This window comes from Coturnix japonica, chromosome 18, assembly GCF_054131305.1.
Source record: "Coturnix japonica strain WE chromosome 18, WE-NBRP24, whole genome shotgun sequence".
Taxonomy (NCBI): domain Eukaryota; kingdom Metazoa; phylum Chordata; class Aves; order Galliformes; family Phasianidae; genus Coturnix; species Coturnix japonica.
The window spans coordinates 2,589,812-2,601,863 of NC_140680.1; the positions used below are offsets into that span (position 1 = coordinate 2,589,812).

Consider the following 12,052-nt stretch of genomic DNA (forward strand, 5'->3'; position numbering starts at 1 on the left):
CTGCAAACGGCCTTTAGCCCATCATGCAAGAACATCTCACAGCACCTGGAGAAGTATCCCCATGTGGAATGATCCCTTATGGCATCCCTGGCCCCACGGCAGCTCCTGCAGCTCTGGCACCATGAGGTAAGGGCTGCCCAGTGTCACAGCATGAACTGACAGCAGCACAGCGGGGCTGAGTGGTTCCTTGGATGGGCAGAGCTGTTTAGAGAGCCCTGTGCTCAGCTGCCCTGCTTTGCTCTGCTGTAGCTGCAGGAAACAGGTGGAGGAAAACACAAGAGAAAACATGGTCAGAAGTCTGCTTGTTCTGTTGGGATGTTGTTATCAGTGTGGCTGTGCTGAGCCTGTCTGTGTCCCACAGGAGACACTGCCAGCAGTGCTGCTGCTCAGAGGGAGCGCAGTGCCATACACACATAATGTGTGACCACATCACCTGAATGGCCAGGGATTTCTATGCCACAGTTTGTCTTCCACGTGCTCTATTCTTTAAAGATGGTTTTTTACAGGGCAGATGCTTGCCAGCCATGGCGCCTGCAGATGTGCAGGGCAGCAAAGATCTGCTGTGCTCAGCACTTGTAGCTTTTGCCAAGTATTGTACCTTTGGGTGCTGCATTGTGCCAAGTGAAAATGAAAGTTCCATGGCTCCTCTGCAGTGAGGTCTCCTACCTTGTCTGGGGAGTTTCAAGGTGAAGGGGAATAAAGGTGGAGGGGAAAAGGAAGGCAGGAGGAAAGGAATTCTTACTGTTACAGCATCTCCTGCTGTAACCCTTCTGGCAAACTGGCCCAAGGACCAGCAGTGAGTGGCTGCCACCGCTTTGAGCAAGCAGTGCTCAGCAGTGACTGGATCCTGGGGCTGCACACCCATCCCTGCTGCTCAGTGCTGTGACTGCAGCACTTTGATGTGCCCTGCCAAGATGCTGAGGAGTTTCCTCAGGCAGGGAAGGTGAGAAAGGAGGTAGGGGAGATGAAGCATTGCTTTGGCCAAGGCTCTTCACTCTGGAGGTGAAAAACAGTCCCTGGCTGTGGCATGCTGTTTTACTGGTAGTACACAAATATAAAGACACTGCAGTTGGTGACAAGCTGAGCTCAGCAAGAGGTGCTTAATGATCTGCCTTATAAATTAGTGAAATAAATCTTGGGACTGGAATGGCAAATGAATGCTCCTCATTACACTGCAGAGCTTTTATATTTGTTCTGGGAGGGGATAACGAAGACAAACAAGGTGTTGTTTGTGCCCATACTACATGGAGCCAAGTCTGTGTCAGTGACCTCTTCACCAATTTGTAGGGTCCCCCATTAGCACCAATCATCAGAAACAGCAAAAAAGGCCATGTTGTCATTTTGCTCAGACTAATGTGTAAATCGGGAGGTGATTGCATCTAAGGAATGTAGGGCACAGTGGAAGCGTGTAGAGCTTCCAGAGGCAGAGGACAGTGAGATGGGAGCTTGGGGGGCTGTTCCCTGGGCCCTCTGCTCCCTCTGGGTCTGCAGTGACTGAGCTGCTGCTATTCTGCTGGACCTCAGTCTTGTGGAAAAGCTGAAATCTTGTAAATTCTCCTTGGTTGGACAGGGCCAGACCCTTCGTTGTGATGGCACTGCAGGCAGCTCACCAGGCTGGCCTGCAGCCAGTGGTTAAGCTTTACAGCTGCCATTCACTTGTGCAAAAGTCCTGCTGCCTTCAGCTGGATTTGGGCTTGAAACAGCAGAATGCAAGAAGAATCTGTTCAGCTGATGGGTTCATACAGCAGCACTAGCCTCAGCCTGCCACAAAACTACTCCCATTAGTTGGTGAGAATTCTGTACCACATTGCCTCCCTTGTGAACAGCAACATAGAAAACCAAGACCTGGAGAAGCCGAAGGACTGGTTTTACTGCAAGCTGAACCTAAGATCTATATTTGTCAAATTGCAGCGGTGTGATCTCGGTACTTCTGAGAGTGTGTTTGTACCTGAAGTCCTACAGTGCCACATGTACTCATCACAGCCTGCACAAAAACCACCTCTTCCCCTATCTCTCAGCAAGGAGAGAGAGAGCTGCGTCATGGCACAAAGGTGCTGGCAGCACCCAGCCCTGTGAGCTGTGTGTCACAACCTGTGTCAGGCACGCTGCAAGGCCACGGGTTTGAGTACAGCACCAGGGGTTCAGGTGCAGCACCAGCTAATTGCAGCACTTCCCAGCAAAGAGAGCAGAGCTTCCTGGGTGGCACATGATGCAGTGAAGTCAGCTATCTCAGCTGTGACTTCTTGCTTTTGCTTTGAAGCATGCCCCCTGCTTTCCTCATGGTGCAGCCACAACCAAGCTGTGCAGGTTGATAGCTTTTTAAACAGGAAATGCTCCATCCTCATGCCTTGCTTCTGCTGCAGGTGTGATTTACTCCAAAGAAATGCTAAAGTTCAGAGCTGTGATCTGAAGAGGTACAGTCAGGGGTGTAGGCACAACTAGCGGACAAGCTTCCAAATGAGACCGAGTCAAACTGGAGCCATTTCCCAACTGCTACAGGATGCTGCTTCCCCAGGTAGCCCCAGCTCTGCCAGCAGTAACACAAACACACACAAATGCCTCTGTGGTTTCAAGAGCTACAGCAAAAGAAGTGTTTAATGTCACTAAAATGGAGTGACTGACATTTTCCTGCAGCCCCAAGAGCCAATGATGTTGAAGCACAAAACAAGGCTTCAAATGACCAAGCTGATCAGCAGTCACACCAACAGATATTGAGCAAACAGGATCATTATTATTGTTTTTACTCATCTTCAGATGTATGTCACAAGGTGCTTGATCATTAACATTCTCTTAATGAGTTCATTAGTTCCACACAAAAGCAGAGCAACAAAAAAAAGGCATCCCTGTCTGTGAGAGCAGCAGCTCAGCCCCTCTTGGAGGCAGCACCACATGAGGGCAGGGGCACCAAGGAGATGGTGTCACCTTCAACATGGTGCTACAGCACTGGGCTTAATCCAAGGCTGAAAAACACATTCCTGAAGTTGCTGGCTTGGAAAGAAAGGCAAGGCATGCAAACAAGTGTTGCAAGGAAACCAAAACACCTGACTGGGGCTGAGAGCAGAGCAGGCGCAGAGCTGCTGTCACCTCTGATCACACAGCTCTGCGGTTGCGTTGTGAGCACAGAAGCACAGCAGGCAGCTACTGCTCTGAGCTCTGCCTCTTCATTTCAAGGCAGCTTTAAATGAGTAATTTTAAAGACGATAATCTCACTGCAAATGTAACTCCAAACAGCACGGCCAGCTGCAAGTAATGCATACAGCTCTACTTCAGAGAAGCAATTATGTCTATCATACAGAAGAAAAAACAAAGTGTTAGATCAACAACTCATGCTGCTGAGATACACGCTGCTTTTCAGAGGCCATGCACAAATTCTGCCATGAAACACCCAACAGAACAAACCCTGCTTTTTCAAATAAATATTGTTTCCAAATAGCTCAGAACCAAAGACTTTAAATAACAGAATCTGCTGTAGCAGCCTCAGATACCCTGCAGGATCCGATTCCTACTTTCTCACTTCACTCTGTTATACCATCCCATATAAAACGTGTTCATTCAGGTGGTCATTGACATGTGAAGTGATTGAACCACAGCCAAATGCTCATGGTATCGAGGCATGGTCGGCACCACCTGGGCAAAGTCCTTTGGGAAGGGAACACAAGGAGAAATGCAAACCGAGCTTCCAACTGAGGTAGACAGATCACGGAGAGAGAGCAACAAGGGTTGGGGTGGGGCTTTGTTTCCCTTTTAACCTCATCAAGGAAAAGGCAACAATAAAGGCATGTCAGTATTTCTGACAGTGAGAAGTTCCGCTCTGAAAAAACTAAATGCACAATTTTAAAATAGAAATATTCCTCTTCTGTTACCAAAACAAGCAGAATCATCATAGAAAACTATGCATCTTTCTCCTAATGATTTCAGCCTGCTGTAGAACAAGCCACGTTAAAGCAGCCAGCTACCAGCCTGCTGTTCACAGTGTAAAACATGCAGCTCTTCAGCTGAGGAACACAGAACAAGAAGCTGTGCCTGCAGCATTTATAGCCTGCCTGACACAGAGAGGTTATTCCAACTTTTCAGCCATTAAGTGCAATGTTTGTGGCCTTCATGGGTGTGCTGGTACCTATGGCACTGCAGTGTTTGTAGGGCAGCTCCCTCTCCTCAGGCTTCTGAGAGCTGGGCTTCATCCAGCAACCTGTAGAGCCAGAACCCCATCACCCATTCAGTTACACTTCCAGAAAGAAAGACATGGGGAGAGGAAGTCCAACTTACTTCTGTGAGAAAAAAAAACAAGCTCCCCAGTCATAGTACTGAACGATTCTGACCCCAGGAAGGCAGAGCTTAATGGCCAAAGAACAGCTCAGAAACTGGCCTGCGCTTCACGACAGCCTCCTCATGTTCCTCCTCCTCCACCACCTCGGAGAGTGAGCAGTACGAAGGGAATCCCCCTCTGGTTTTCGGCTTCCTCCTGGGGCCTGTGGTGGCAGTCAGCAGCTTGTTCAAGGATGAAGGCTTCCTCAAACCTTTGGTGAGATCGTAGAAAGCCATGTCATCAGATATGACCCCCAGGAAGGTGCTGGTGGAGCTCAGGATGGATGCGGCGATCTTGGTGCTCTTCTTGATGGGCACCGTGGGTCCTGTGGAGTGTTGGAGTGTGGGGTCCCCCAGTAAGCGCCTGACCGCCACAGGGGTCCCATCCTTCAAGTATTGGTGTGGCTTTTTCCCGCTGTAGTCCCTCAGGTCGGTCTTGGCATGGTAGCTGCGGACCAGCATGGAGATGACGGCGTCCCGGCCGTGCATGGCCGCAAGGTGCAGCGCCGTGTAGCCACCATGCGACCTGGCATCCACGTTGATGTGGGCCCCTTCCTTCTCTGCTACATCGATGATGTTCCTCACCATGTCGCAGTTGCCATTCTTGGCAGCCCAGTGCAGGGCGGTGAAGCCCGAGATGAAATCCCTCCGGGCCGCCAGGCTGGCATCACCCAACAGCAGTCCGTGGAGCTGCTGGGACCACTGCCCCTCAGCCGCCATCAGCAGCCAGCGGTGCTCAGCCTCCTCCAGCGGCACCTCTGTCAGCTCCTCGCTGGTCCGGTGACTCTTGGGGACCCGGCGCAGACTGGGCGAGTGGCACCCGCCGTCCTCCTCCTCGTGTACGGGCGATACAGCGCTATCCGGCTCTTCGGACGGCCCCGGGGCCGTAGCGGAGTTGGGGGCAGCCGGGGCCGGCACGCAGCGCACCGGCAGCATGCAGGGCTTGGGGAGCGGCTCCTTGCGGGCATTGGCCCCGCCGGCAGGTAGCGGCACCCCGCCGCCTCCAGCCTGGAAGATCCCGCGGAGCTCGGACACGGCTCGAGGCGACGGCAGCTCCTCGGGGGCCGGCGGGGACAGCCGACCTTCGCTCGGGGGCTCGGAACCTCCATCCTCGCGCTGCTCCGGGGGCGGTCCGGGCCGCAGGTGTCTCCGTAGCACTACGAACTTGGTGCCCTGCCGCTCCTTCACCACCGCCACGGCGTTCACCGCCTCCTTGAAGCGCTCCCTCCGCTCCGCCCGCTCCGGCGCGTCCCCGCCGGTCTCCAGCAGCGGCCGGAAGGCGCCCAGCAGCTCCGCGTTGCTCGCCCACCCGCCGCGCTCCCGCAGGAAGCCCAGCACGGCGGCGGGGCTGAGCTCCTCCATCCCGCAGCCACAGGTGGGGCCGTCGCAGCGCTCCGCAGCCCTCACCCCCCGAGGCGGAGCTGCCGGGACCGGCGGACAGCGCGCACCTGCGGCCGCTACCGCGGAGGTGACGGAGCCGCCCGCGCTGCCGCCTCCGTCGATAAAAGCGGAGCGGGGCGGTCCGGCCGCGCCTCTCTCCTTTCTCCTCCCCGCGGGGCGGTGCTGCGCTGTAAGCAATCCCCGGGCAGGTGAGGGGTGAGGGGCAGGTGACGGCCCGGCTCCTTCCGCCGCTCTCCTCCCCCCCGAGGGCGGATGGGAAGCGGCAGTCGGGCTCTCGGGGCCAACTTTGGTTCGCTGCAGTATTTCAGCGCAGAGTTTCTGGAGCCGTGTGTTTGGCTGGGGGGCGGGGGGGAGAAAGGAGCCTCTGCTGCTCGGGGAAGCAATGTGTACACCCGTCTGTGTTCCCCGGGCTGTGACAGACTCACCTCCCCGCAGCAGCGAAGCGCAGCCGTGAGTCCTGCTGCGTTTGTCCCACTGCGTTTGTTATGTCGCAGCCTGGCTAATGCAGGAGGTGCGCTCGGCTCTCGCACCAAACGCTCCATCGGCCGATTCCACTTCCAGCTCTTTAAAACGATGATTTCTGGCTCTGAGTTGGCTCTTAGTGCAGCTTTGAGCAGCGGTTGGAGCTCTGCTCTCCAAAGATGCTGCTCATCAGTGGCTCCGTGACAGCACCTGGCCCCAGCGGGGGCAAAAGGATGGGTGGATGGCTCTGCACTGTGAAATACGTTCTGTTGTATGTGCTGCTATGTGTATGAATGTACCTCTGCTGTGTGTTTATCTTTTGGCTACATAGTAACTACTACAACGCTGCATCTGTATAAATGATGAAGCCTTCGCAGTGTGCCTGCATGTGAGAGAGGAGCTGTGTTCTCTTTTCATGCAGAGAACTGCCTGACTGTGCTGCCATATCAATTGCTTCTGCTCGAGCACTTCTCTTAATGTAATTATTGTTCTCAGCTCTACGGAAGAAAGAAGCCTCGGAGAAACGCCTTTCCCCAGGAGGAGGTGGAGGATTGGAGCCCCGCTGCAGGGGCGACACTCAGCCAAACTTGTTTTCTCCTCTGCTGAGAGATCAGTGAATTGATTCCTGAGTGACTGAACAGTTTGTCTAGGAAAACAGCAAGAGAGAACACAAAGCAAACAGAGTCAGCGCGGCACAGAGACAGACAGAAGTAACTGTTTGCATGAGGATGGATGGGAAAAAAAACAGGGTTTAGTTCTCACTGTCTTAGAGCTTCACTGACATGGAATGTCAGCCTGGGCCCAAATCTCCATGTTGAAGGCGGTTTGAGGTGCAGCAGCCTCCACGCAGCACACCTCTCTCCTTTCTGCCTCTCCACACCCACCTGTGGCGGTGGAAGGGATTGCTCAGCCCTTCCCTTGGCAGCCCTTCCCCTCCCGGTTCCATCATTGTGCAGAGCTCTGGAAAAGCTATTTTGTCTCTTGCTCACGAGCTGGCACTGAGCCAGCTCCTCAGAATCGGTTTGCTGCTTTAGTGTTCTTTCACACAATAATAGCACGCAGTCTTTATGCTGCTCATAGCAATTCAGCGTTTCTATGGGCATCGTACACCTCTCATTACTGCCTTTAGAGATGGCTGTACAGTAACCTCGCCCTCTGCTGAGGGAGCTGCTGGTGTGTGGGGTGTCAGTATATTAGCAATGCCTTCCAGCTTATGGCATCCCTGCAGATCTGCCTTGCCTACTGCAGGGAGCTAATAATGAACGAGCATCCAAAAATGAGCTGCTATGCCTTGGTTTCAATGTTAATTTCTCTTCCTTACTGGAATCTGTTGCAAGCATAAGAGAATCTCAGCAGTCCCTGATGTTGACATATAAATTCCAGAGTGTAGTGCTGTGTGTGTCCTCTTTGCCAACGTTTCCCTTTATCTACTGATGTCTTTGTGTTGCTCACCTTCCAGGCTCAGCACAGCAGGATCAGATCCCAATGAGCTCCACCTCCTTTACTCAGTGCTGGGCGTACTCAGGTCACACCGTGCAGCAGAAGTTAAGCTGCTTGAATGAGTGTTATTAATACAGATAATAAATGAGCCCAGAGCATTATGGGCATTGCTTGCCCGTCATCGGGAACTTCCAGCCTTAAGAAGTTCTGCTGCTTTTTTTGTGTCACCAAAAACCTATAAAGCAAATATTTTGTGTGAGGATATTTTAGGGAGCTCCGTGGGCTGCTCCTGGGAGACTTCAAGCCAACTGCTATATGTCTCAGTGTTTCTGATTTACTGCCTGGGATAAAAGCAATGTACAGAAACCCACGATTCATTTCATTTGCTGCTACTTTTTAAATCACCACTATTGCAGCTCACTGCTTCTGTGCCGTGAGCCCCGACAGCTCCTCTGATTTGGATTAAGAAGTTCTACCTCCAGGAGAGCTGACTTGCCCTGAAATGAAGTCAGAGCAGAATGACAGCGCTCACCATTTTCCAGTTTCATCGTTGATATTTCCATGTGAAACAAAGAGGATGCATTGTGAGGGGGAAACAGCTCCTCCTTTGTGCCATGGAGAAATGCAGTAACCTTCAATGGATAAACAAGTGAGCAAAGGTCTGGGAAGGGGTGGGGGTGAGGGCTGTTTGCGGATAAAAGACAGCAAGGTTCAGCTCCAACACCAGGATCTCAGCCATTCAGATGCAGCCATCCACATGTCTTGGAGTTTGTGGTTATGAAACACTGCTTGTTCCACATGGATGGTGGCACCACCTCCCCCTACCATCCCATTTTTCAGGTGGTGCCCATAAACCTGGTGGGCTCCTGCCTGAAGCGATGCAGACCTGCCTTGTCATTCCAGCAGAGCTTTGTGAACCCAGCGTGAGGTGCAGTGTGGGAGTGCTGCCCTTCAGTGCAAGGAAGGAAAATACAGGGTCTGTTTCCAGCCATCCCAACCAAACTGCTGGGATCACTTGGAAAATGGACCACAACTCACTGGCTCTACTTGCAGCTGAGGAAGATGGCACTTGTGTAGAAAACCCTTCTAAGTCCCATATGTTGTCAGTGCAACCAAAGCAAGTCGATAGAAGTTCTTGTGCTGCTAAAAACAAACCGAAACCTTTTGATTTCTAACTCTACCCAGGGTTAAATACTGCATGAAATAAACAGTTACCAAGAAGCTGCTTCCTCTGGCCTGTGCTGCAGAATGTGAGAAGGCTTTGTTTATCTGCACCACCTGGACTGGAGGACGAAGGATTTTATGCAGCCCTGACATCCCCAGGAAGCTGTTCCTTCCCTGGGACAGAGGGCTGCCAGGGTTGTGTGTGCCCACAGAATCATAGAATGGCCCGGGTTGAAAAGGACCTCAAAGATCATCCAGTTTTGACCCCCCCACTATGGACAGGATCAGCAGCCACTGGATCAGGCTGCTCAGAGCCACATCCAGCCTGGTCTTGAGATAGAACATCCAAACTCTGACCTAAATTCGCCATGGATTTAGCAGGTACAAATATTCCTCCAAACATAGAATCCTTGCAGGAGTATCCAGCTCCACTGCAATAAAATTAATTTCCTGAGTCATTAGGAATGATTTGCATAATAACAGATGCCTTAGCAGTTAAAGGAGGCACCAAATCCAATTCTCTCCTCTTGAACCTGTTCTTTTGCACCTGAAATGACTGTGAGCCTTTACATCGCCTTTATGCTGTGCTCCACACTGTCAGCACTACTAATGGACAAAGGTGAGGAGAGTGATGGCACCGCAGGTCTCAGCAGCACAGCTGAAAGCCAGAGCCAAACATCAGCACTGCCCTGTGCTCTGCTGCAGTGCCTTGGAATTTCCTTCATGTCATGGAATTTCCTTCCAGCAGTAGATCTTTGCATCTGACCTGAGGCTCAGTGATACCAGCAGCTGGTGCAGATCACCCTGTGTGAGCCTCCTACAATGTTCTGTGCTGTGTGATCAGGGAAAAGGGCTTTTAATGAATGGAACTCAACACATCTGGCATAATGGGATTTAAGCAAGTGTCACGCTAGAGCATTATGTAGTGCTAAATCAGGACTGCAAAGGCTGCTTGTAATATATAAAAAAGAGTAGTTTTAAAACATCAAGTCTGTTAATCTTTGCTTCTTTGTAATGCTTAAAAACTTCTGTCTCTATGCAAGCAGTTCTAGTTGCATCTGAACACCAGAAATATCAGATTTGGGCTTTTTTCTTTTTTCCTAAAGGACTCAGAACTGAGAACCTTCAGGAATTGGCCACAGCAGCAGCAAGGCTGCAGAGTGAGAGCCTGTTCTGGATGAACATCTTTGGCAGGACTAAGTGAGCAGCACAGATTTGCTACCATTGGCAGCTGCAGCACAAGGCAGCACGAACCAAGAGCTGTGTTTGTGACTGCAAGATACATTTCTTGTTTCTTTTTCTTTTTTTTGGTCATTTTTGGAGTTTAGAGAAAACGAATTAATGGATGCTGGTCAGCAACGCCCTTTGTAGAGACATGCAGTGCTTCTGCAGCCTGTCTGCAGCCAGAGCAAATGGACGGACTATCAGAACTCATTGAGCTGCAGGTACTGCACTCAGGAAGGACAAGAAAACTCTTCTTAACTGCACTGGATTGATTGTACTTCAAAAAGCAAATAACAGCTTCCTAGAAAATGCCTTGGAATCACTTAAGTGACAAACACAACCTGCTTCCTGATCTCCAGTCCCCTGAGCACGAGCACTTGATGACCTTTGCCTCCTTCATTCATTAATCTACACCTAATTTTCATATCCTGTTTTATTCCTCCAGGGCAGCACAGTCACCTTCTGGGACGAGCAGTGCTGTGCAGAGCTCCTGCAGTGTGATTCAGGTGGGTCCCCAGGAGAGCTGGGATGAATTGGGATCATGTTGGGGTGTAACACAGGATCTTGCACTGCTGGGAATGCAGCAACTCCGTGCCCACTAGGACAGTGCGGTCTCATTAATTTATATTGTGGTGGGAGCAAGAGACCTTTGGAAAGATCACAAATAGCTGGTAAGGGAGAAGATGGAAGTTAATATGGAGTGCAGGCCATAGAGTATTATAATGAAGTATAAGTTCCACTTTAAATTGGTTGCTTGAGGTCTGTTTGAATGTGCTTTAGGGCACTCCAGGGGCTGGTGCTTTTATGGATAATGAATATAAAGGGACTGACATACTGGCTGTCTCCCCTTTGCTTTCTCTTACCAAGAGGTTGAAATGTGGCAAACCTTTTTAAAAGGCAAAGCAAGGTTGTTCATTACTTCCTAATAAGTGGAGCTTTATAACTACATCATCATTAGTTAATGACTCTATTTGAGGCCTTCGTTTGTGCAGGATGCTGGAGCTCAAGCTGTGGTGGTGTAGGAGCCCCTGAGTCGATAATGCTGAGTCCTGCAGACAGAACCACCCCACGTAAACTCTGCCTGGTCTGTTCCTTGACGGGTGGCTGCCTGCCTTCACCCTGCACTTCTTCCTGTGCAGCAGAGCATGCCTTCCTCTTCCTCCCGGGGGTTCACACTGGCTGCTTGTTCCTCCTCAGTCCTGAGCAGCACCAGTTAGGGCTGAGGCTGGTAAAGAACACTTAGCAAAGAGGTCTGAGTGTGTGTCCGAAGGTACTGAAGGGATTCCTGCTGTGCTCACAGGAACTGCTGCCTTTTTGTTCAGACAGCAGCTTTTCACTGGCCCTCAGGTGTAGCAAGTTGTAAGCAGACCTGACCTGCTTGGTGGCCTCCACGTGCTCCTCAGCTGTGCTTTTGCACTCTTTACCCAGGATCACGTTCCATTTGGAGGCACACATTGCTCCAGTCGAGGACGAGGAGGAAAAAACGAGGACATCGGGGCTAAACTGATGTCAAGAGTGGGGAAAGCTGAGGCGTGCCGCACGGCAAGGATGCAGGTGCAGTGTGGTGAGCAGCGGTGCGACAACGAGCCGGTGGCTGTGAGCAGCTCCTCCCGGTCGGAACATTGCAGCAGAGGGCACCACAAAGCACATCTCCGCTGGGAGCGAACAGCTGGTGCAGCGCTGCAGAGCTGAGGAGCCGGGACGGGGCTCTCCCCAACTTCAGCACCCACCGCGGGCAGCACGCAGCCCAACGGCACTACGGAGAGAGAACAACGTGGCTGCAGAGCGGGGCCGGCGACACGCGGAGCATCGCTGCGGGAACGGCCGCTCCCGTAGCTCCGGTGCCGCCAGCGGAACGGAGCGGAGCGGGACAGAACAGAACGGAGCGGGACGCCCCGCCCGCAGCGCAGGCGGCATCGCGGGGCACCCCCGGCCCTGAGCGCAGCGGCCGCCCCCGGGAGGGGACCGTGACGGCGCGGCGGCCGCTCCCGCCCCTCCCCGCCCCTCGCCCGGTGCCGGCGGAGGGGAGTTTCCAGGAAGTGGCCATATTGGATCC

General features: G+C 52.2%; 1 protein-coding gene across 1 annotated transcript; it reads right to left on the bottom strand.

Annotated features, from left to right (window-relative positions):
- Positions 1 to 2,562: 2,562 nt before the first annotated feature.
- SOWAHA (sosondowah ankyrin repeat domain family member A) lies at positions 2,563 to 5,846 on the bottom strand. Its single transcript, XM_015875567.3, has one exon. The coding sequence runs from the start codon at positions 5,665 to 5,667 to the stop codon at positions 4,336 to 4,338; it is 1,332 nt and encodes a 443-aa protein (XP_015731053.1). The 5' UTR covers positions 5,668 to 5,846; the 3' UTR covers positions 2,563 to 4,335.
- Positions 5,847 to 12,052: the final 6,206 nt, after the last annotated feature.

Excerpts from the sequence above, each read along its gene's own strand:
- SOWAHA (XM_015875567.3), bottom strand. The coding sequence starts at position 5,667 with ATGGAGGAGCTCAGCCCCGCCGCCGTGCTGGGCTTCCTGCGGGAGCGC.